This window comes from Motacilla alba, chromosome 2 (genome assembly GCF_015832195.1).
Source record: "Motacilla alba alba isolate MOTALB_02 chromosome 2, Motacilla_alba_V1.0_pri, whole genome shotgun sequence".
NCBI classification, from domain to species: Eukaryota; Metazoa; Chordata; class Aves; order Passeriformes; family Motacillidae; genus Motacilla; species Motacilla alba.
Window position 1 is genome coordinate 5,820,642 of NC_052017.1, and position 24,888 is coordinate 5,845,529.

At 41.3% G+C, this 24,888-nt stretch overlaps 1 protein-coding gene across 1 annotated transcript in view; it reads right to left on the reverse strand.

Annotated features, from left to right (window-relative positions):
- Positions 1-4,607: 4,607 nt before the first annotated feature.
- Positions 4,608-24,888, reverse strand: part of XYLB (xylulokinase) — an 82,634-nt gene continuing 62,353 nt past the window's right edge. Inside the window, exons 16-19 of the mRNA XM_038128195.1 lie at positions 19,153-19,211; positions 14,853-14,940; positions 12,575-12,669; positions 4,608-4,893 (exon numbers count right to left, since the gene is read on the reverse strand). Coding sequence (XP_037984123.1) covers positions 4,810-4,893; positions 12,575-12,669; positions 14,853-14,940; positions 19,153-19,211 — 326 coding nt within the window. The 3' untranslated portion in view covers positions 4,608-4,809. The remainder of the gene's footprint in view (positions 4,894-12,574; positions 12,670-14,852; positions 14,941-19,152; positions 19,212-24,888) is intronic.

Here is a 24,888-nt window from a genome sequence, read left to right on the forward strand (position 1 = left end):
GTGGAAACAGACAACAAAGTAAATCATCTACAAGAAAAGGTAGTTATCTGCTGTAAAAGAGGGAAAAAGTGGTTCTAGGGGGAAAAATAATCTAAAAATATTACATTCTGGCAATGTAAGCTGTGATGGCTGAAAGCTAAACCACTTGAACTGACCAACCAGAGGCTTGATCCAGACTGCAAAGTATGGAAGGTGAGCAGGGGTTACCCAAAGAGTTCATTCAGACTTCTTTTGCCTTGCACATCACATAGTGCTTTTGACCTGCACAAAATGAGCTTAAAGTAACAAAAAAGTATGATTATTTGGTGCAGACATGATTTTGTACCCAATTTGCACAGGAGTATAAAATTTCAAGCCACATGGAATCAGGACTACAGTCACCTTCAGAGAAGCTTGTTAGGGAAATGCTCCTCACAGAACAGTGATGCCCTGGTATCAGATGAGTGAATGTTCTGCCTATTTTCCTTTGCCATTTGCTTGGCAATTCCAATTTGCATTGAAATGCAAACTTAACATGAGGGTTAAGATTTCACCAAAACCAAAATCAGAGAGGTTACATGAAAAATCATCAGCCAAGAGGAAGAAAAATCCAAATTACTCCCTTTCTCCTAAACAGGAGGTTCTAAACTGGCCTGGCATTGGTGACAACACCAAGACCAGACAGTTTAGTTCTCTAAAATGTTGGCCTTTTTTCCCCTCAGTCCCTAACCTGCATGCAGCAGTCTGGGGATCAAGGTAATAGAAATGAGGATAAAACAAATTATTTGTTCAAAGTCCCGCTTTGGCTTTTTGTGGCTTTAGATACACATCCTTCACTGCACTGCTCTGTGATCTGTGGTGGTAGCTCAACTCCAAAGGAAAAGCAAGCTGCAAAACAAAAAGGTCCCCCCGGGATCACACACAGCACTATTCAGCTCAATTACTTATTAAAGCACCGACACAGCATAGATTTTTTTTTTTCAGTGCATTACTTATTCAATCAGAGCTCCAACTCTCTCAGACTGATCCCTTAAGAAAAAGCAAACATCTTTCCCTGTTTGTTTCCAGCTGCATCACAAAAGACTTTAAAGGCTTCAGGCTGCAAAGAAAACTGTTTGTCTTTGGGTTGTTTTGCAGCAAGAGCTTGTGGGAGAATCCAGTGAAGCTCTGATTGACTGGTGAGAGCACAGGGCCATCGAGCTGGGAAAGGTGCTTGGATTTTTCCATGTAACTCCATGACCCACCTCCAACCCAGAGCAGCTTTACCTGTGTGGGACAGGAGCTGCAGGCAAGACAGTGGGGAACAATCTCTTTGTGGCAATCAAGGGTTGCTTTTTTTTTTACAGCAGATGAGATCAATTTTCCATCAAGTTATTCTAGAGTGGGAATAGTTCATCAGGTATTTAAACACAGAAGCTGAACTTTCATCAAGGTAAGATGGGCATGCTGTATTGCTCACCTTGAAGAACAGTAAGGTCCCCTGTGGAGGAGGGAGGGAATCAACCTCTATCAAATATTTAGAAGTAGAAGCTGTTGCCTTGCCTTTAGATTTCTCTTAGCTAAGCTGTTAAGTTGTAGAATCACTGAGGTTGGAAAACAGCTGCAAGATCATCGAGTTCAGCTGATACCACAGCACCACTTCCACTCCAACCAGATACCAAAAGGTAGACTAGATGGCAAAAAGTCCACGTGGTTTTGGAAACCAAAGGGCACCAGATCCTTCCATCACCTTTTTAAAGGGATGTGAGAGCAAGAACCTGTGTTTCCTCAGTGAGATAATGTGATTTCCTAGAAGGGCAAAAATAAAAGAGTAGTAGAAGCCTTCCAGCAGAATTTCTTCAAAGGACCTTTCAAGGGGGAAATTTATTGAGTCTTATTCTATCAGACACTAGTCAGTGAACATGTGCAACTTGGGTGAGCTGGGAAAAAAAAGAGCTTGTCTATAAATTCTTGTACTCCAGACACTGTTCCTCAGAGGCCAGCCCTAATAAACCCATCACCACAGCCATACCATAATTCAGTGGTGGCTCACTCTTCAGAGCCCTGCATCTTTTCTCAGGGACTCCTGCAGCAAACACACCGTGCATCAGCTGCCCTGAGGCCACAGTGCTTTAGTGGGACATGTCAGAGAGCTCCAGCCCAGCCCAAGAGACAAGGAAGTGTCTCCTCTCCCTATCCAGAGACGAGCTCAGGCCCAGAAAGTAGTTAAATCATCCAGACAATATCCTACTAGCACCACAAAATACTTTGCTAGGAGCCAAGATATTAACTAGAAATGTTCTACAATGTGCTATGAGCTGGGAAATGGGAGATTTAATCTTCCTCAGCTGAGTAAGAAACTGATCTTGAGCTTCCCGTTTCACAAGCAAATAAAGCCAGAAAGCTACAAGAGACAATAATCATCTCACCCTGACAAAACTAATGATCTACTCAAGAAATTGTCACCAAAACTGCACAAAGCTGAAAGATGTAGAGAAGGCAGAGTTACTGAATGCCTTCCTTTCATCAGTCTTCACCAACAAGACCAGCCTTCAGGAATCTCTGACCCAGGAGACCAGGGTATGTGAATGTCAGGGGGATGACCCTTTGGTCATCAAGGATCTGGAGAATTTCTCTTGCAAGGAAAGAGTGAGGAGCTGGGGCTGTACAGCCTTGACATAAACCAGGCTCTCCTCAGTGGCACCCAGCAATAGGACAAAAGGAATGGGCAGAAAATGATGCCCAGAAAGTTCCACCTGAACATGAGGAAGAACCTCTTTACTGGGCAGTGACCAAGCACTGGAACAGATCATTCAGACTGGGTTTAGAATCTCCCTCCAGATATTCCAGAATCATCTGGACACAATCCTGTGCTGTGTGCTCTGGGTTAACCCTCTTGGAGCAGGGAGGTGGGACCAGATGACCCCTGTGGCCCCTCCCAACCTGACCCATTCTGGGGTTCTGTGACCTCTCCAAACCCCTTCCCTCTGTAGTTAACTTTGATTCTGCCAGGAACCTGGCAGAACTTCAGGCTAATGCTGATGGTAATGCTGCTTAAACTAGCAGGTATTGTTTAACTTGCATTAATTAATCCTTCTGCATTTCTCTACAGCCTTGCTCAATGACAAGGCAACTGCTGACAGTAGAGGCCTGCAAGAAGTATTGTATGTTTTATCACTGTACCTTTGGACCCAGAATAACAAGCACATAAAAGAGATAGATGTGTATTTCTAATGCCACCTTTTAAGGCAATTGCTTAAAAGAATCCTGCTTTAGCAACTCAGAAATCTAATTCTTGACCTTCCTGTCTAATCATGCTAATATCAGGAGAAGTTGTAATTATTCAGTCATGAAGAAAAGAAGGTACTGTTTGTACTCATAAGTGAAGCACTTAAATATAAAAGAGGGACCAAAGGAGGAACATGAGTATTCCCTGGCCACTCCAGAGGTGAGTCATGACAAGAGGGTTCCCACTCTCAACAGGATGTGGCAGGGACAGTGCTCCTCTGCCCCCAAAATGTGAAGAATATGAATTTGAGTCATCCAGCTCCAGCAGGGCACAATCCAGCTCTCAGTCAATAAAGAGATCCTCTTCTCTCTACAATTCCCTGGCTTATTCCCAAGACACATTACAGCTTCTAGAGGAAGGGAAGAAAGGCTTCAGTCACTTTCATTAAATAATCTGCTTTATTCCCAGGAGAGATTTGATCCTAAGGGAAAGACACCAGCTCCACAGAATGCAGTAAAGCGTGCCCACTTGCACACGGATGTTTATTCAAATTCTGCAACTTCCACACATTTTTGCAGAAAGATCTCCTGGTCCACATTTTCTAAGGTTTTCTCAGCTAGAGGCTACTCACTCTGGACTAAAACATTTGAAGTGAAACAGTAGCAACAGAGCAAGACAATCAAGCTGCTCTATTCAAGATCTCCAAGAAAGAAAAGGGATATTGGGAGTGTAAGAAAAAATTTATCTTCCTGCCCTGTTGAGAGCAGAGCAATGACACAGAATTTCACAGCCATGACAAGGAGGAGGAAGAAAGAGAGTAACCCCAAGCTGGTGTGCAGATGGAGTGAATCTGCCTTCTGAAGCAGAAAGGAGGTAAATGAAATGCCCCATGTTTGGTCTCATATTTTCTTTTTTTACAGAACTGATGTCAAGTAAAACATTGCACAGCGGTGTCTGTATCACGTAAGACCTCTGTGCTTTCCCAGATCTACAAACCCTTGCCATATCATGCTTTATCACACAACAGGCTTTCCATAGTACCATGTGACAAGAATTTCCCTTCTCAGAGGATCCCAGGGAGTCTTTAAAGACTTTAATCAGCCTCCTCCACATATTAAAGAAGGATGGGATTAAGTCAGTGTGCTTATGCTTTCTGTGTAGGCAAAGATATAAACATCTCCAAGTTACAGATGAACAGAAAGATAGTCTCAAAACATTTAAGCAAGAGAAATTGAGGAATTAAGATACTTTGCTAGACAGGTATGCAGAGGCTGGCACGCCAAACACATGGAATCAAAGCTGACAGAGATGGGTAGAGTGACTCACATACACAAGGAACTTGACTTTGTCACCCAGCTCTTCCAAAACAGCAAGCATAGTCTGAAAAGTACCTAAGAAAAATTGAGGCCACAAACACACAGAGCAATATGATGCGTTTTTAATCAGGTTTTCAATCACAATGTAATTTTTCCCCACCAACACACTCAAACACAGACATTTAAAAATTATTTGTCTACAAAGAGGAACGAAATGATTTAAACAGCTCCAGTAAATTCTGAGCAAATCTCTTCTGATCTTCTCCTTGGGAGTCTGCTCAGACAACATATAAATTTTATTTGCTTCTATTTCACAAGACAAGAAGAGGCTGGGTTGTAGATAACCTTCTGTTCAAGCTCAGCATATCTTTTCAGAAGTGGACGATAGAGCTAAAGAGGAAAAAGAAATAAATATGTCTCGTTGAAAAATTAGATTTTTAAATTACACTGCAGTTACAAAGCATCTTCAGGCATGAAAAATGCAGCATCTTCTCAGGTACCTGAAGGTTTGGGCTGGTTTTTCCCCAATTTGCTCATGAAAATGCTGCAGTTTTCCCTCTTTAAATGTCACAGTCCTTTTTACCATCACCTTTACAGCTTAATTTTATGACATGCACAGGTTGTTCTTATTGTGACTGGGTTCTTGCTATAAGCAGAAGTCATTACTTCCAGCAGAAGCAGCTCAGCTAAAGTCACCTCTCCCAGTGTGACATGCCCCCTCAGTAATAGCTGTGCTAATCACCCAGGCAGAACTGCAGTCCTTGCCTCCCTCCACTGCCCCAGGATGGATCACTGCCTCTGTCCCCTCCTCCTCTGCCTCGCTAATCTCCCCACGGCACCTTCCAGCACAGTCAGCTGGGTCCTCCTTGCCCAATGTGCTGACCAGGGCCTTCTAGAATGCACTTCACACTCCCTCTCAGGCTCCTGTACCTGTTTGAGCTGCTCTGTACGACACATCTTTCACAGCCGCATCCTTTCCCATCCACAGGCTGCTCCATGGCCACGTTCCTTGCTCCCCAAGCCCACAGGGACAAATGCAGACCCAGCTTCTATCCACAACTACACCAAGTATCTGAGTAGCTTGTTTGTGTTTTTCCAGCTAGAATTTTCTAGGGGATTTTAGATACAATATTGTTACAACCATAAAAAGAAGAATCAAGACTCAAATGTGTTCAAAACTCCAGACTCAGACACATCCTGCACTTTCAGATATGGGTGAGATCCATGACATGTGAAACCCTGAATAAATCTCTGCTCTGGCTCCAACCAAAAACTGTACTTCATCTAGATCTTGGAGATGCACCTTTCTCCTTATCTCCTCCCTCTGGTGTTAAGTGCCCCTCTAATAAAATCAGCACTGTGACGAGCCACACCAGGACAGCTTTGCACATTTGCTGGCTCCAGCACAAAGAAGGGAATGCCAGGAGCCAGTACAGGTCTGGTACAGGCTTGAGCAGTCCCTAGGAGGATGCCATAAGGTCATATCCCTGCCACAGTGAATCCTAGAGGCTGCCAGTCTGGTCTACAAGCCCTCTGCACTGACTCATAATCAGGGCAGCCTCACTCCTGGCTCCAGGTTCAGAGAGGTTATAGAGCCATAATGAATCACAGCCAGCAAACTGAATTACTGCTCTCATCAGTAGGAGAGATCTAGCATTTCAATGCATTTTATCCTTTTCAGGACAGCCAACAACAGTGTGTGCACATGTATGAAATATTCAGGAGGAAAATGTTTCAGGTGTAAACTGTGGGGATGTAGAAGGAGACCCACTTCTTCCTGGGCAGGTCTCTGTACAGTCCTGCAGTAGCCTCAGTGTCTGTAACAGCCACACTTTCCCAGATTAAAAAAAAAAAAAAAAAAGGAAATCACAAACCTTTCTCATCTAGGAAATAAAAAATGATGGGTTTTTGTTTTCTCTTTCAACTGATGCCAAAATACCCAATTTTTATGTTTCCTTTATCCTGAATGACATTTTAAGATAGACCAGTGAAAACTGGATTTATCTCTTCATTCCCATTTCCACCTTGCACAACAGCAGGTGGAAGGGACTTAATGGACACATTCTGCAGATGGATCTAGTTTTGACCAACTCCTTCTTTTTTACAAAGCAGATGCTATAGAAATTAAAGTTTCATTTCTACATTTCTATAACAGATGAAGTATATGAAGGGGTAGAAGAGAAGGAGCATCCACAGCGAGTGGAAAGAGACACTGTTCATTAGCTAAGACATCAGAAAATAGTTTTTAAAGCCATCTCCCGGCGACTGAATCTTACAGTGTCTTCCACTGATTAAAGCAGAGAATCCTACTCACTCCTGCCTCTGCAACAGACTCATTCACTGACCCCAGGTCAGGCATTTAACATGTGTGTGCCCCAGCTCCTCTTCTCCACAGGACAGTGATACTGAGATCCCGGAGGTTTATGCAGATTTATGGGGTTAGAAAATAAAATCCACCACTATTATGAAATGTCACATTACTCAGCATGGTATTTTTAACTAACTACATGAGGGCCTGGAGGGCTCAGAGAAGTACAGATATATATTCTTTCCACATTCCCAAAGAACATGAAAATATTGCTCTCATTTCTGGTAAATATGCACATCAGAGTAAACAAAACATTGAGCAGGCAACTATGGCTATGCTGGGAGTATCAGTATTTCAAATAACACCAGCTCCTCTATTCGCTGAGGCATCTGTAATGAAGACTGGCTATTTCTTACTTCACTGTTCTGTAAATTTGATAAGTGCTAAGTGCTTCTCAGCAAAGATTCAGCACAGCAAAGCTGCACTGGTAAGTGAGCTCAGGCACTGAGAAAGTAGGCTCCATATTATTTGCCCATCAGTATTTTTACAATATACACACAATGCATTTACCAGAAGGCTGGGAAGTATTACTGTTAATACATCACTCTAAATTAAAATGTGTCAAAATAAATGAACAACCACATTTACTGACACGGTTTCTTTTCCTGTTTATTGGACTTAAGCACTTAGTTTGCTAATTGAGAAAATCAGGCATTTGCAATAAGCTTCTGAGCCATTACTGTAAATGAATCCTGCATTATGGACCATGTGAAAAAAATAGCAAACAAATACTTAAGAATATTTCCTGTATTCTATCCCTGCTCTTTGGGGTAAAAAGCTGTGCAGTTCAGAGGGATAAGCAAAGCCTTAAATTCCTCCTCCTTGGGGAATTTGGCTGTAATACCACCAGTACATCAGAGCTGATAAGTGCAGCAGTACCACAGGCTTTGCACAAGCAGTGTTTTTCATGGCAGCTGAGGTTTGGGGCTGGAGCAGTGCAGCTGCCATGAAACACAGAGAAGAAAAGCCAAACAGCACCAACCCAGAGCGTGGCCTGAGTGTGCACCCAGGTGTGTCTGTGGAGGGTGATTCTCTACGTCTGTCATGACTGAAGTGCCTCCACAGAACCTTGGGCAACTCCTCCTGTGCAGTTCTGGGAGTCTCTTTCCTGAGGCAATTATATAGATGTATTTTTATAATTGAGGTCCAAAGGGAATAAAGGACTCTCAATAATGCATAAAAACCCAAGGACATAAATTCCCTCTCTGCCACAGCCTCAAACCTAATCTATCATACCATGATATTTAATAAAAGTAATTACATGTACCACAACACAAACCTTATTATTGTCCATAATTTAATTGTCCTTGCTTAATTATGGCCCTTTCTCCAGCTTATCTTTATAGCCTACTCCACAACGTTGACAGTACTCTGACTGTTTCATTTACAAACCCTAAACTTCTCTCCTGGGACAATTTGGTCACATTCTGACAGTCCCACAACTAAAGAAAATGCTAATGATTAATAATACATTATAACAGGGAATAATTTAACTTGCTCTCTCTTAAAAATGCATTTGTACAATGCTACCTTGCTCTCTAGAACAAATCAAATGTTTCATCCTGTTACTACACCTCACCACATTACCAGCCTATGTACTCAACTGGGCTTTTACTGCTCAGATGGTCCCTGCCACCTTCTAAGAGCAAAGGCAGCTACAAATTATTACTACAAGTGACAATCCACACGGATCCTCCTATCTCCTGCAATGCTCCATTAGCCAATCACTGGAGCAATTCAAAATTTACAAATTACGAAGATGATGCTGATGATTATCTAATTTTAATCTACCCGAGTGCATTTAATCTACCCTGAATAGATTAAAATTAATCAGTCTCTCACAAACACTTGCTACTTTTGATATGTTCATTTTTTTTAAAAACCAAAGTCAAATTACTCATAGAGACTTGCTTAAGAAATCAAGAGTTCTTTCCTTTTTCAAATCATAGCAGTTGTTCGCTATTCTTAACAAAGAATACTCATAAAGTAGAAACAATAAAACAGTGTTCTGAAATACTGTGAAGACTTCTCCAAGGAGCCACACCTGAAACAATTACATTCTTTACTTCAGATATCCATTCTGCAAGCTTATCTTAATCAGTTTAAAAAATTTATTGGCTACACAAATCACCGTAATCAAACTTCTATCAATACCTATTATATTTTTGTGTTTGTATTATTATTACCTACTTTGCACTAAATAACCAACCTAAACCAATTTTAGGAAACAACCTCCCCCTCCAAAACCTAACTCAACAAAATACAATTATTTTAAATCAATAAATAGGTCATTATAACCTTCCTGGGTAATAGGGTCACTTCTATAAATCCACCCACTTACAAGGCAATTCACCAAAGTCAAGAAAACCTGTTAGGTTTACATTTTCCCTTCCTGAATTTTTGCAAGATTAATACATCTCAGCAGAGTCAATAATGCAATCAAAAATCACACATCCAGAGGTAGTAAGCTGCTCTATGCCTTCTCCCTACAAAACCCCACAGGACAATATCACAACCAATCTGGCACTCTGTCACACAGCTTATATAAACACAAGTGACCAACTCCCAGACAATCATGTTCTCTCTCATGTTTTATTTTTGCTTAATTAACCAACTAGCCAACCATCCCTGTTTTAATAGATTACTAAAATAGAGCTGAATTCTAATGTTAAAATAACAGATTATTTCTGTCTGTTAACATTTATTTATTGCTCTAGAATCTCCTGGTTATTTTTGTCATGCTTAGTGGTTCTGATTAATCTTTTTCCTCGGGGAAGAGAGGAGGCCCCAAAGAGGTGAAATGACTCTTTAATTTCTGCTATGCTGCAAAAAAAAGGAAGAGGGATTAATCAGATTAACCCACAGATGACTGACTTGAGCTAGTCTGGTTGAGCGAGTGACCAAGGACTATCACCAAAGTGGTTCCCACCAGAACACCTCTTGACCCATTTGGGTATTGACAGAATCAGAAACAAGCTCAGATTAATACCTCTATCCTACAAAAATACTGAGAAATCAGGTTCAGCTAAGAGACTTGGGGTCATACCCACAGAGAGGGATTCATCCTCTTTGAAATGGTCTCTTCAAGGCACCATGGTCTGCTGCAGGACAAAGTCACATTGTTGCCAGGCAAGTTGGAACTTTTGAGACTTCAGTTTCCACTAACTACTGATTCATCGCCCACCACAAGCCCTGTGTTCCCCATCTTGTGACTTTATTCCATTTTACCTGCCCATCAGTTTAATTGAACCAGAAGAGCTGCTTTGTGTGCCCTGCCCTTGCTTTTTAAAATCACATTCATTATCACAAATGATCCCTCAGAAATCAAAGAAAAGCTTTTTGCATTTTTGGTTCCTGGAAACCCCTGCTGTGGGCACAGGCCTTGGCAAGGAAGGAGAAGCTACATCAAACTGTCCCATCTGACCTCTGTCTATAGGAGGTTTTCCTCTCTCCAATGATCTAACACGTTGTCTCCAACCTCTACCAGGAAGAAAGGATGAAACCAGAGCAGATTGCTGTGTTATGACCTGTTTTTTCTCCACCCTGCCAAGATCTAGCTGTAGCCGTCCAAAAAATGTAAAGAAGTGGTTGGGGGAATTTCACATTGGTGAGCCAGACTCTTTCAGAAGAGCTCCTCAGCAAGACAGGACATAACCTCGGGATGACTTTGAAGTTTATAAAAAGAACTATCATTTAAGTGAAAGGCTCTAACCTCAACAGAATGAAATTGGATGGACAGGGAGATGCAGCTCTGTATGAAACAGAATCAAACTGACTCATTGCATTATGAATTTTTACTGCACTGTTCATGCTAGCACGCTGTATTACTGACAGGCCCTCTGGCTTTCTGCAGTTTCACAGCCATGAAACTAGCCAGGGAATCCACCATCAACTGCAAAATTAAAAGGCAGGAAGAAAAAAGAAATGGTGTGGAATTTGTAATTGCAAGAAGCTGATTTTAATGGAATGGAGCTGGAAAGCTAAGCTAAAGAGCAGGAATGGTTATTCCTTCCCATGTTGTTTGGCCACTGCCTCCCTGCCATTCATTCCTATCTACTGGGGCAACAATTCACTACTGTACATCATTTAAAACCAATAAAAGAGATGTGCAAGGAGAGCCAGGTCTAACCATGTGGAAAAGGAAAGTATTGAGAAGGAGATAATTAACTCTTTTAGCTTCCAAGCCATTTTATGCAGAGAGCAAAACAGAAAGAGGTAGCTGAATTCCCCAGTGATCTCTCCAGTCAGGTTTGCTTGGCCCCTGCAGGGGTACAAGGTGCTCGCAAGGCCCCTGTGAGTGACAGCTGTATTCCCTGCCCTTGAGTTTTATAGCTGAAGCAGCACCAGGGGGTCAAAAGCAGGTCTCTGAGCACTCCCCACCTCCACCCCAGCTTTTCAGCACACAGCATTTTGGGGGGGAACAGGGCAGCAACGTGAGGTTGAATCAGACACCAGGGAGCTGCTCCTGTGGTGTGTTCCCTGCAGAGAGCTTCAGCTGCAACACACGTGGCACAGGCCACTGCTGTTAATTATTTTATCTTTTAAAATGAGGGGGGAAGGTTGAGTAAATGAGATCAGATCAATCAAGTTTAAATTATTCAATGTCTTAATATTTCTGAAGGGGACTTCTATTCGATTACTGAGCTCCTCCATCTCAGTTAATAATTAAATAATACGCTGGCAGGCACAATGCAGCATGATCATTCCTATTATTACTCATGATGATATCTGGTGCTCCTCTACACGTGTAGCTGGGAGTTAGGAGTTTTGGCAGATCATTAATTTCCCAGTTTAAATAAAAGCTTTAAAACCTTGTTGCCTGTAGTTAGGCCACTTCCAAATCTCGTAAATGGCGGAGTGTGTAAGGCTGTGCTGATGTAAAAGAAGCTTTTCCACAGCTGAAGACCTTGGTGAGATTCACCTTTGTTATTTAAACATGTGTTCCCCAGGAATCTTGCTATATTGTATTGTTTATTTATTACTGCGCATTATATTTCAAAAGCTGTCGTAAACTAAAGCCTTTGGCTGAGAGTGAGACGTGCAGGGCTGCACTGGAGAGCCTGAGACAATGATTCCTTCCTTAGTTTTACAAGGCCTGGAATCACATAGTTACCAACAATGACTCTCTCTGCTTTGTCTACGTGGGCCATAAAGCACAAGCCTCACCTTCAGACGTGCCGAAACTCACAGGGTGGGCACAGGACCACAGACCTGTGCCCACTGAATCCTCCCAGCTGCCATGGTTTCAGAGGAGCTACCAGGGATTATATACAATAGCTGAGCACTGTTTACAGACAGGAAGGGGTTTTGGAGATGTTTTCCAAGAAGCCAGAAAGCACAATCACCACCCTTTTGTCCATGCTGCTTGCTGCAAACAAGTCCTGATTATTTAGTCAAGATTATCTGTTACAACCTGACTGACCTGTATCCAAATTCAATCTATTTTATAACTTTTTCTGTCCCTTAAGGTAGATATTTTGTTCTCTGATCACATCTTGTAAGGAAAATTCATTCTCACAGACCTGGATGATAGGATCAGATTATTGCATCATGACAACACCAAATACCTCTCAAAATCAAATCTGTCTTTACAACAAGGAATAATAACCATGTAACCAAGAGTTTCCTAAATTAATCTATTTTACCAGAAGAATTAGCAAACTACGAAATGAAAAGAAAAATGGTATTCCCAAACTTGCTCACCTCCTCAGCCCCTGGGGTGGGTGTAACAGCCAATCTGGGCTCCGGTGCTAATTTCACAACATCAGCCAAGGACACATTCCTCTCAGCTACAAGTCCTGCAATGAGAATCACAATCCTGATCAATGCAAAAAAACACCATGAGGGATGTGCCTTGACTCCCTGGCAAATTAATACATTATATTGATCTTCCCTGGTCAGGTCAGCATTCAGGATTGAAGGATAAATGGCAGAAGATCTTACATTCCTATGAGCTAGCCTGGGAAGTGGGAACTCTGTGATTGAGTTTTTGCCAATCACTCAATTCATACCCTGGGGAACAGGTAAGCAGCAGAAACGCTACTCAACAATATCAGTAATTATTTATGGTTACCACAGTACAGTAAACAGCAGTGAAAATAGGTGGAAGCAAGGGATTCAAGGACAAAATGTGACTAAACATAAAAATGAAGAGAAATGAAAACACTTTCAAGAAAATATGCTACAAATTATTAAATATATTTATATGTAAGGAAGCAGAATAAGGGGGGAGTTCTGCTACAACAGCATTTTGCTTTGTGAGCAAATCACAGCATTTCAGGAGCTCCCTGCACACCTGCTAAGAACCCCAGGCTAACTGTGAAACACCCCAGATGCACACTGCAATATTATTAAAGAGCTTTTGCCATCAGTATTTCATTTATATTAGCAAGTCCTCACTTTTCCTCAATTCCTTTGCCTGGCCAAGAGTGAGGCAGCTGAAAGCATCAATCAAAAATGCCATTTAGGAACACACAGAGCAAACCCCCCCGGGGCTTGGCTGGCAGAGGACGTGAGCCCAGGAGTCCCTCCATCAGCACAGCAGCCGAAATCCTGGCTCAAACGCTCTGTCAGCCAAGCCTCCTCATCTCAAATGCCAAGCTGGCAGAGGGAATACACATCTCACACACACACAAAATATCTGCACAAACTTTAATGGTGGCTCCACGTTTCACATGCATTCAAGGACAAGGAATCTGCCTGCAGCATTAGGTGCAGGGAGGCTTCTGAAGCAGAAGGCAAAGTTTGAGTATTAGAAAAACCAGCTTGGAAACTCAATCCATAAGGTGCAAAAATGGCTTCAAATATAAAGATAATTCAAGTGTTTCCACTGTCCTGCAAAAACCTGCTTGGCCTGACAGAACCCTTGTGCCTTTTCTGGAGATAAAGAGGAGAGCATGCTGTGTGCATTAAACACACCAATTCAGGTTTTGGTTGTGCAATTTTCTCTGCTGTTTTCAAATGCAAGAGATCACGTAGTCTTTAGATGCCATAATGTGACAGCAGAATTTGCTTCTAAAATTAAAACTTGCCTGATTTCTTCTGATGGCTGGTACTATCTTTTCCATGCTTGTTGCAATCCCATGGTCTTACATGAACTTTTAGAGAAGTTACCCATGTCTTAAGGCCCAAATCCTAAAGACTCAAATTTATAAACTGAGGCTAACTGAAGTTGACCTGAACAAGGGCTTCCACACTCCTTTAATTGTTTAATTGTAAGATATTAGAAACCATTTTAAAATACATGGATAAAAATTCATAGTTGGGATTCAAGTCTTGAATAGCTGATGGCCCACCCTTAACACACACTCACATGCATTAATAGACATAAGTTAATTAACATGTAAATCCTGGGGCTTGGACTGTTATATTACAGAGAGTACAGCAAGCAAGATGACTGGTCAGCCTAAGAGTGTCCCAAGATTCATGCTTTTACAAGAGAAAGTGCATGGAGCCCAGGACACCTTGCATATCATTCAACTTGATGTTTAAAAGCTGGAAGATAAATATAGGCTTAATATTGGTCAGCGGTGTCATAGGTCTTGTTGTCCCTGCCCTCATTGATTTTCTTTGTTGGGATCAACCTTTTGTTTGGTTTGGTCATTTCTGCAACCCAGTTTACAGCCCAGCCCACAAACTGGGGCAGCAGGCTGCACCAGCACCTTCAGTTGGCTGTATTCTTCCACAGATACAACAATTCAGCATGTGAAGGTCCTAGACCTTCCCTGGACAGTACCAACACTTCCCATACCCCATCCCTTGGTTGAGAAGCAGCCGCCAGGCTTGGAATTACAATGTAAATTATATTCTCTGGCCTAATCCAAGTGTACTAAGAGCAAAAATCCCTCTTTGACCTGTGTGACCTTCCAGTCGGATGTGCACAGCTTAACTCCCCCCTCGTGCCCAGTAACATTAATCCCAAGTATTATCCAAGTGAAATTAAATTCCCTGACTGCTCACAAGAGTCTCCTGGCAGCCTTACCATGGATTGCTCTGTAAGCACTTCCCAGACAAGCAGAGTTGGCCGTGTCGATGGTGAACACGGGCGCGTTGAACACGTCAGACAGGACCTGAGGAGCATCAAAGCATCCATGAAACACAAAGGGAAAAGAAATCCTTCATCATTGCTCAGGAAAACAAGCAGCTGTCCCAAGCCTCAGCCAAGCACTTAGGAGCCCATGGAAAGAAGCACTGCAGGCAACAATGAGGCCTGAATTTGTCACACCACAGGGTATTGGTAATTCTGAGCTACAGATGTAACTCTAGCCAGGAAATAAAGTCCCATTTCTCTACAGATCTCTTGGTTACAGTCCAGAGGAGCCCTGGTTCAAGAATCATTCCTCAAAAGGTCACACAATCAGCACATGCTAAAGGTTTATGTCAGGGCAAGGAGATCTGCTCAGGAACCCACAACTGGAGCCTGTTTGTTTCCATCATGTGAGGCTGATTCAAGTGGGAAGGAAAGAGAGAAGAACCAGTCATGGCTCCTCAGTTCTAAACTTGGATAAAAATAAACCTCCAGCAATATGAAGGCCTGCTAAGCCTTTCTTCATCTCTACCATTCCCATCCTATTAGGATCAGCAGGGAGAATGACACAGGAGCTGATTACATAGTCTCTAAATTTACTAGTTGTCCTGTTTTTAAGGGAACCTTAGCTATGAAGATATATTGAGACATTTGGCTTGAGTAATACAAGTAAAATTTTACAGGCAAAGAAATTATTATGGTGTCCAACAGATACTAAAGTTATTTGACCACGCATCATTCTGCCTTGCAATCAACACCATCAGCACCTCACATCCACTGAGTACATCTGCTCTTCCCCACAGTTTAGGTTTAGAAAAACAATACAGGATGGGGAAAATTAAGACATATTTGGATAGGGGCATAGGAGGTTTAATAATTCCTTTCCAAAAAGATTGTCAACAAATGCTTTCCATTTTGGTTTCATCACTTCTAGGACTGCAAGTGCCCCTCAGGCTGAACAGTGCAAGAAGCAGGAAACAATTCAGATATAACCTGTGCTGGTTTTATTACTTTTGCCAAAGGGAAAAGTGTCTCACCTGACTTAAATCCATACAATTGAGTCTAAAATAAAGCCACAATGTCCAGAATTCCAAACCATTTGGATTATTGCCAGGCAACCCAGATCCTGGAATTTATAACCCTGCTGGGGATGGACCCCACAGCTTCATAAAAGATGACTAAGAAAGTCAATCCATATCACCTATAGAAACATATAGTATGTGGAATTTCTAAAGGATTTTTCCTTCTCTAAAACTTTGTGGAGAATCTTCAAATGAAAACCTTTGAAAATCACTGATTTTCACAATTTAAATGAAAGTGGCTGTTTGCTAACTAGAACCCACTGGAAGCCTGAGCTTATACAATTACAACTGTCTTCTGGTAAGACAGAAAAGTCAGGATTGGCTAATTTCATTTGCAAACAAGCACTGAGCAGCACATGAGTTTCAATGCTGGAGAACAAATGAAAAATAAATCATGGTCATCAATTAAAAAGTACTCTGGAAATTGTAAGGTCACAGAGCTCTAGTCCCACTGCCCATCCTACCAGCCAATGCTACCACTTTGTTTCAACACATTCCCCAAATACATCTTCACTTCATCTCTAGGAGGCATTTCTTGTCTTAAGTATAAATTGTACAATCTTTTGAACAACATTTTTTTTTAATATCTCTGAGGGGTCTCATACAATGCAGCTCTACTCTATACTGATTACTAAGAAGTTCTGTAATACTACAAATAACATATTAATAATTTAACAAATAACATTTTTTTACCATGATTATAAAATAAAAATTATTCAAAGTTCATATATTTGGTAAGTCATTTGGAACTGTGGTATCTCTCACAAATAACTTTAAAAGAAACTGTTAGAGGTTCTACTGCTTAAGATAATTCACTGTGTTCCATGTGGTCATTAATCAAGCACTACATATGTTATAAAAAGCTTCCTGGAACTGTGGAGAAAGCTGCCCTACTAAATTCTTTTTAACAGATTTTCCTAAGTTGTCTCCTTTGTGGTGTAAAATATAGGAGTTCCTGAATGTTGATTAATTAAATGACAGTCTTTTGTAGCCCTGGAACAAATTATCCAAAATTGGCCATGATAAGGGTGGAAGCTGTTATTCTTTATGCAACTGATATGGTTTCTGAGGTTTTGATTAAATTAAAAAGAAAGATCCAGTTAACCAGTGATTGAATTAAGTGAATGACACTGTATTGATCATATTATTTTAAGGCACTTCTAATGAGTTTTAAAACCAGCTGAATTGTTATATGTGAAGAGAAAGCACTCCAGCCACCACTCTCCCAATCCCATGATTTTTCAGCCGTGTCTGTTACCAAATTATGTATTTTAGGAACATCTGTTTCTCTGCCTTCACTGCATAGCAAGGAGATCCTCCTGGCACCCAAACTTTTTTTTACAGCTTTAAAAACAAACTCATCTGTGAATCCAATGTTTCCTGATGTACCCTTAGCAGAATTACTCCTGTAAGGACCAATGTTTTAAGCAATTAGCCAATCAGTTAATTTTCCATGTCACATTCTTAGGCAAAGTAACCAAAGCAGATGAAGAGAAGTGACATCTGCAGGCAAAACATGCCAAATTTGCTGCTCCCCAATCAGCTGTACAGGCAGCAGTTACACACACATGCAGTTTAGATGCCTTAGGAGAAAACAGCTTTTTGCTTTTTTTGCTCTTCAACTTCCATTTAATCCAGCTCAGGTTTTGTGGAGCAGAGAATTGACTGCAATTGTCAAAGAGAGTGGTGTGCAGCTGAGGCTGGCCTTGACTCTCTGGAGCTGATGGGAAGGGATTGGAATCTCCAGAAAATATTTCACCCTGTGTTCACTGTGTGATAGAGGAGCAATGCGATGGTAGACCCTCACAATTAAATGGCAAATATTATGTATAAGTTTGGATGGATTTATAGTTATGTTTTACCCCTCCTTGCATTGTTATCATGGGATGGCCTGAGTAGTTGGGACATTTGGGAGGGTTGGCTCGTTACTATGGCAACACCTGGCCTCTAATCAAGATGTAAGAAAGTGATCTCCACCACTGGACAGTGAAGAAGGAGTCAATGGACAAGAGTTTGGGAGGGGCTAAAGGCTTAAAAGTTTTCCCACAGGGGGAAAAAAATCCTTTACTCCCAGCACTGTATTATTTTCTCTATTCAGTCTTCTGTTGTATTTTTTGATAATATTTCAATAAACCTTTTAAATTTTTGGGAGTATCATTTCTCGCAGCTATCACCTGTGATAAGACCTAGCCCAAGATTAGGACTTCTGATGTACCTATCTACCTCCAGGTCAGTGTTGGAGCTTGTGGTTAAAGGGGAGCTTGTCAAGGCAGCCCCTGGAGCCCAGAAAACTCCTGGGATTCCCCAGAAGGAGACTTTTACATTTGTTAAGTTAAAACAAACCAAAAACACCATCCGCTTTCCTCTGCGCTGCAACAGACGGGATCTCCCCCGACTATTGCAGGGTTGACAGTTCATAACCAGACATCCCATCACAGATGAGTGGATTTGGGCAGGATGAATCCCAACCCAGATGTCTCTCTCTGCACTGTCAAAGCCAGGTGAGAGGCCTCTCGCCATTTGTGAGCAAGGCTTTGCCAAGTCTCAGTGGGCAGAAGCAGAGAGCACATGGTTCTCTGCTCTCCACAAGATGGATGAAGGCTCTTACCCAGGCTAGATGTGCAGCAAAAGAGGAGATTGGGAACAAACAACAATCCAACAAAAGTGTAGCCTCCTCACAGCAAATTATTTGATGCTAATAAGTAACACAAAGGCAGGGGGTTGAGGTTTGTATGAGGGTGTTTGTTTGTTTTTGTTGTTGGGTTTTTTCAATGTTTACCACCAGCATAATTTCCCTTCAGTGGAAAGAAATCAATGGTTCAACTTTGACCTGAATGACCAAAAAAAAAAAATCTCAGGTACTACATAAGAAGTTTCTTTGTGATTTCTTTGCTGATTGATTTAAGTGATGAGACCTGGAAATCACTAGTGCTTCAGATGCACATTCACAAAACCAGTCAAGTGTGAAAAAAAACCTCTAAGTTCGATGTAAAATTAGCACTGGGCTAAAGGTTTTCACACTAAACCTGAAGAAAAATCCCAAAGGCCTGCAGCAGATTCACAATTCCATTTCTACGCCTTCATGTGCAGCTGCAATGATTTGGATTCAGTACAGCAAAATAAAAATGGAGATGTAACTGCAAGCTCAGTTCAGGATTTAATTTTCTACTTACCTGTAAGATCTTTTTATTGTGGGATGCACCACCAGTAGCCAAAATCCTTGTCCTAGGCACTGCAATGCAATAAAAAGTACAAATCAGAATGACAGTCATCTGGTCAAGATTTGTGCTACTGAACCAAGTACAGTGAGAACAAGGAGGTGGGAGTCAGGGTTCTCTCTCTGAACCTCTAATTTACCTTCTGTAAAAAAGGAGATAACACTAATTACCCACTTTTCCAAAGCACATTAGAATGTTTCCTTAGAAGAGACAACATAAATATTGCAGATCTATTATTATTGTGGTGCTATCAATGTCAGGGAGATTTGCAAAGCAGATACAGAGTAAGAAAGGCAGTGTTATTATATTACAGCTCCAGTTTGAGGTCAGATTGGTTTGGCTCATAGCTGTATATATACAAACTGACAGATAACCTTTAAAATCAGCAGTATTTTCCAAACTTATCTCCTCATGACGTTCACAGTCAGAGTTCACTGAAACCTGGGCAATCCCTCTGTGCTTGAATGACAAGGAAGTGTGTCAAAAGGCAATTAGAGATGGTCTAAATCTCTTCACTAATACAAAAAAAAAAATCTGAATCTTCATCCAGTGCAAACCCACTTTGGGGGTGGGTTAAAAAATATATCCTGTGTTCTTTAGGCTTAAAAAAACCCATCCTTTCTTCTACCTTCCTGAATGTCTGCCTCACTATTTATTTGTGTGCGTGCTCCTCAGGAGCACGGCATGCAACAAGCCACACAGCTATCCACAATTACAATTCAGCAAGGCATTGCAAACAGAAATAGTCCAAATGTTCTCACTGAAGTTCTTCAAAGGCTTAAAACAAAATAAATGCATAAACACTTTGATATCATACATTTTAAAAAAAAATCTAAACACTTAATTACCCTGATTTATGACAATAATAAGTGATACCATCATGTATACCCTCCCAAAAGGGAAATTTCACTGTGGTTATTGTTTTGTTATCTTAACTTCCTTTTTAATAAAAGCTAAAGATAATTTATTTCTCACAAGGCAAAGTTGGGCAACTTACACTGATGCCCTAAATAACTTATTGTCATTTATCCTTTCAAGTATCTTAATGACAAAAGCCCCGAAGACAGAATTAGAAATAATCAGAAGATGCAGCTCACCCCACCATTTCCAGACCCCCATCTGGGCGCTCAGGTGGAGCCCAACACCCAGACAAAGCATTGCATGGGGGACCCTATTTAACTGATAAATTTAATTTTATTTTCCTCTTTGGAGGATATTCAGTGATGCACAAATTGGGTTTTAAAAGCCATTAGGATCTCTGTCAATGTCAGTAAACAAATAAAACAAACAGCAGAGTGATTCCTCAGGGAAAACAAGTTTCAATTATACCAACACAGAGTGACAGATTCCTGCCAAGATTATCACAACAACATAATAGCACAGAAAGCAGTGAAAAATAACTAGTAAGCCTCTGTTCCTAGAAACCAAACCAAACTCTAAATTATTTGCCTGGTAGTCACAATTCTGTCTTGCAAAACCTTGTTGAGAATATAAATTCTTGCAGAACTACCACATCCAACGTGAAAACACCACATTTCAGAGACAGACAGCAGGACAGGATGAGAAACAAACACACAGGGTTCACTTCCCAGCAGCTCCAACCAAAGAATAAGCCAGGCTTGCTCTCCAGTGCCTCTGGAAAGGGGCCCCTGCTGGGCTCCCACCATCAGGAAAGAACAGTGGGCAACATAAAAGTGCCAAAGCCAAACAGCAACCACCCCTGTGAGAGCAGCAAACACAGCTCAGCTCAGCTGCTTCCTGCACTGCCATCTGCACACCAGCTCTCTGTCTCAGGGCTTCTGCTCCACAACCTCCCAAATGTTTGCATTTGGAATCCAGGAATGGACAGGAGACTTACTCCTTGCCAGGGCAGCACCTTCAGGCTTTGGCTATAGGTTTTTGGTTATAAATTCATGCCATCACTGTAATTCAAGCCACTTCTATTTCAATAAGTTATCAGAAATATAGGGGCAAATTTACAGTGCATTTTCTATTTAATACAGGCTCCAAACAAGTAAGCATTTACCCCACTATCAGTTGAGTTAGGTGTCTTCCAAGAGGCGAAATCAGATCTCAAGTCTAAAACTGCTTAACATGCTGCTATCTGTACACCCACCTTAATCCAGACTAATTATTTTGCAGCAAAATACTAAGAAATATTTCAGAATATACCTAACCTACTTGATAAAAGAAACTAACTTAATTTACACTGTGACGTTTCTAACATTGGTTAGACAGCTCTTGTTCTAAATTGGATCCACTCATGAGTACAAACACCCACAGACACACAGTAAAAGCACCCAAAAACCTATGCTGAAGCTACATGAAGGGCAAAACCATCCATTCTCCTCCTCTTCGAGTAAATAAGATGGCTCACTCCACTGAAACACATCCCAGCAGGTTACTGCCAAGTGAGCTTTAGCCATCACTGTGGGATGACAGACTCTGAGCTGCTCTACAGGTGGGACTGATCCATCCAGGCCACATGGAAGCAAAATCTCAGGTGAATGTGGTGCTCTGCATGTGGCCAGAGCAGAGACAACATGATCCCTCGCTGAGTTTCAGTCACTTCTTACAGACAAGGATTAGGTCCCTAAAGAACTACTGGAATTTGCTGAATTTTAGATTTACTTCTTATTTCAGTCTCTCTCCAGTGAACAAGGAAAATACATTGATCACGAATTTCAGGGGTTGTCTTTTTAATGCCAATAGTGTGTGCTTTAGTGAACAGTGGACATTTGCTCTGAGATGTGTAATTGGATACATCTTATAAATAAATAAAGCAAGCCCATCATTTATGTATAAAAGGCATTAACAGAGACATTGTTCATCCATCACCAGCAGTGTTCTCAGCCAGCTGTGTTTGAATCTGTCAGGAGCTACCATCCATCCCCTACAGCACTGCACAAAGGGAACTTCACAGTGGTACTAAAAAATCCCCAACAACAACAATGGTAACAAACATAATTCAAGAATTCAATTCTTTAACAGTTGAGAGAATCAGATTTAAACATCTTTTAAGTAAAAGCTCCCTGCATACTACCTAACCAACCAGTTTATTTCCTTCTTATTGAAAAACTAATTTTAGAGACCTGATGCTGAATTTTAACCCTATCTAGAAAGTGTTTGCAGCCGCACGTGGCACAGTGTTGTTCTGCCATATGCACATCTTCTGGAGATCTATTGTCTTCTGTGGAACCTGGTGATTGACCTAAAAAAATAGAGTTAAAATAATGGCTCCCACTGGACAGAAGGAGGGACAAAGCCCCAAGTAAATAAGTTTATGTGGGAAGTCTGAGCAAAAGGTACTTTCCCACAAGGCTGAGAAGGCAGCACACTGTGCATGTTATTATGCACACAAAAATATTCATTGTGCCTTCCACAGAGATCCAGCAAGAACAGAGTGATGTTAAAGTTCATCTCCTGTCTCTTGCTTTCAGCCAAAATACTGCTTTTATTGAAAGGTACATAGGGAAAAGACAAAAATCTGTCACTGAGAATAGAAGGAAACTACAATGATATTTGTTCAGCATTGTCAGTGGTCCCAAAAAAATGCAGTCCTGCATCACTGTATATTTACAAACACAGAGGAGGGGCAGGCACTGATCTCTGCTCTGTGGTGACAGTGACATAACCTGAGGGAATGGCCTGAAGTTGTGTCAGGGGAGATTTAGGTTGGGTAATAGAAAAAGGTTCTTCAACCAGAAGGTGGTTGGGCGCTGAACAGGCTCCCCAGGGCAGTGGTCACAGCACCAAACCTGACAGAGCTCAAGTGTTTGGACAATGCTCTTGTTCACATGAGGTGACTCTTGGGGATGTCCTGTACAAAACCAGGAGTTGGACTGTGATCCTTGGAGGTCCCTTCCAACTGAGGGCATTCTGTGATTCTATGATGATAAATTTAGATATTAAGAAAAATAATTTCATTGGCAAACTCACACTGGTCAGAAGGGTAATGCTAGTAATTGTCACCAAAAGTCTTCTGCCACATCCTTCGTGCAGGGAGACTGGAGGTAGAAATTCAGCCTCCTGTCCCACCAGGAGTGGGTCAGATCAGACTGGTAACAGATCCAGATTCTGGAATTGGTGGGATGACTCCTGACCTCAAGGCTTTTGGATCTTGCTGTATTTCAACAGGACAGAAATGGTGTGTCACAGAATCACAGAATTTCTAGGTTGGAAGATACCTTTAAGATCAAGTCCAACCCATGTTCCAAGACCTCAACTAGATCATGCCTCCAAGTGCCACATCCAGTCTTTTTTTAAACACATCCAGGGATGGTGACTCCACCACCTCCCTGGGCAGATGATTCCAGTTTTTGACCACTCTTTCTGTGAAAAACTTCCTCCTTAATTCCAGCCTGTATCTCCCTTGGCGCAGCTTGAGACTGTGTCCTCTTGTTCTGTCTGTTGTTGCCTGGAGAAAGAGACCGACCCCCAGCTCACCACAGCCACCCTTCAGGAAGTTGAAGAGAGTGACAAGGTCACCTCTGAGTCTCCTTTTCTCCAGGCTAAACAACCCCAGCTCCCTCAGTCGTTCTTCATACAGCTTGTGTTCCAAGCCCCTCACCAGCCTCGTTGCCCTCCTTTGGACACGCTCAAGCATCTCAACGTCTCTCCTAAACTGAGTGGCCCAGAACTGGACACAATACTCTGTGTGTGTGTGTGCCACTACAGAATTTTGCTGGTTCATGCACCTCAAAGTCTGAAACCAGAACTTGACCTTCCATTTTGAGGCAGAGAACCCTTCAACTTTTTCACCTAAATTTTCAGTGCTACCCACAGTCCTGGTTTGTACCCCAAACTCCAGGCACATGCTGACTTTCAAAACTCTTAAAAGGCAATTCCAAGAATTCATCCAAACAGCTTCATAACATCTTGCTCATCACAACTGAATCCATAAATAAAACAGAACAATAGAACATGTATTCAAAAAGCAGCTGATTATGCACATGAACCCACGCCAGTTATAAGCATGATTGCAAATAACTGCAATTTACAATTTGCAAGCAACAAGAAAAGCCCCTCCTTTATTTCTCTGATTAACTTCAAAGACTATAATTTTTTTAAAACAGTATTTGCTAGCTTTTCATTCAAGAAAAAAATAAAACAAAACAAAAATATATGGGTTCTTTGTCCCATTTATCAAACAAATATTCCAAAATCATCCTCCTTGCTTATTAACTCTCCCAAAATTCATGCTAATCTTCTTTATTCATATAAAGATGCTGAAATTTAACTCCTGCTATGGTAAAAGATTTCTCTCATCTAAACCCTTTGTAAATATGGCCTTTTATGTCGCTGAGACTTCTAGGACTGGGTCCTAAACAATATCTACACGAATGAGGCAAAAGCAATGGAAACTGGAATGTACCCTTTTTCTCCTTTTCATTTTTAATTTAGAAAAATACAACTGCCCAAGAAAAAGCCATTCAAAAACTATTTTTTAGAAGTTTCTGACTTTCACTTTGAAGCATCAGCTAATTTATTATTGACAAAAGCAAGCCAGGTTTGCCATAGAGGATGGCTGCTTTTTAACTGGCAAGTGAAGAAGTTTTCATATATTTTGTGTAACGTGCTTTAATTTCACTGAGGGTTGCTCAAATGTTTGTCAGGAATTTTCCAGATGCAAAATTTAGACTTATTTTTTAAATGCGGTGCCTGGGGAAGAAGAACAACTTTTACAGATAG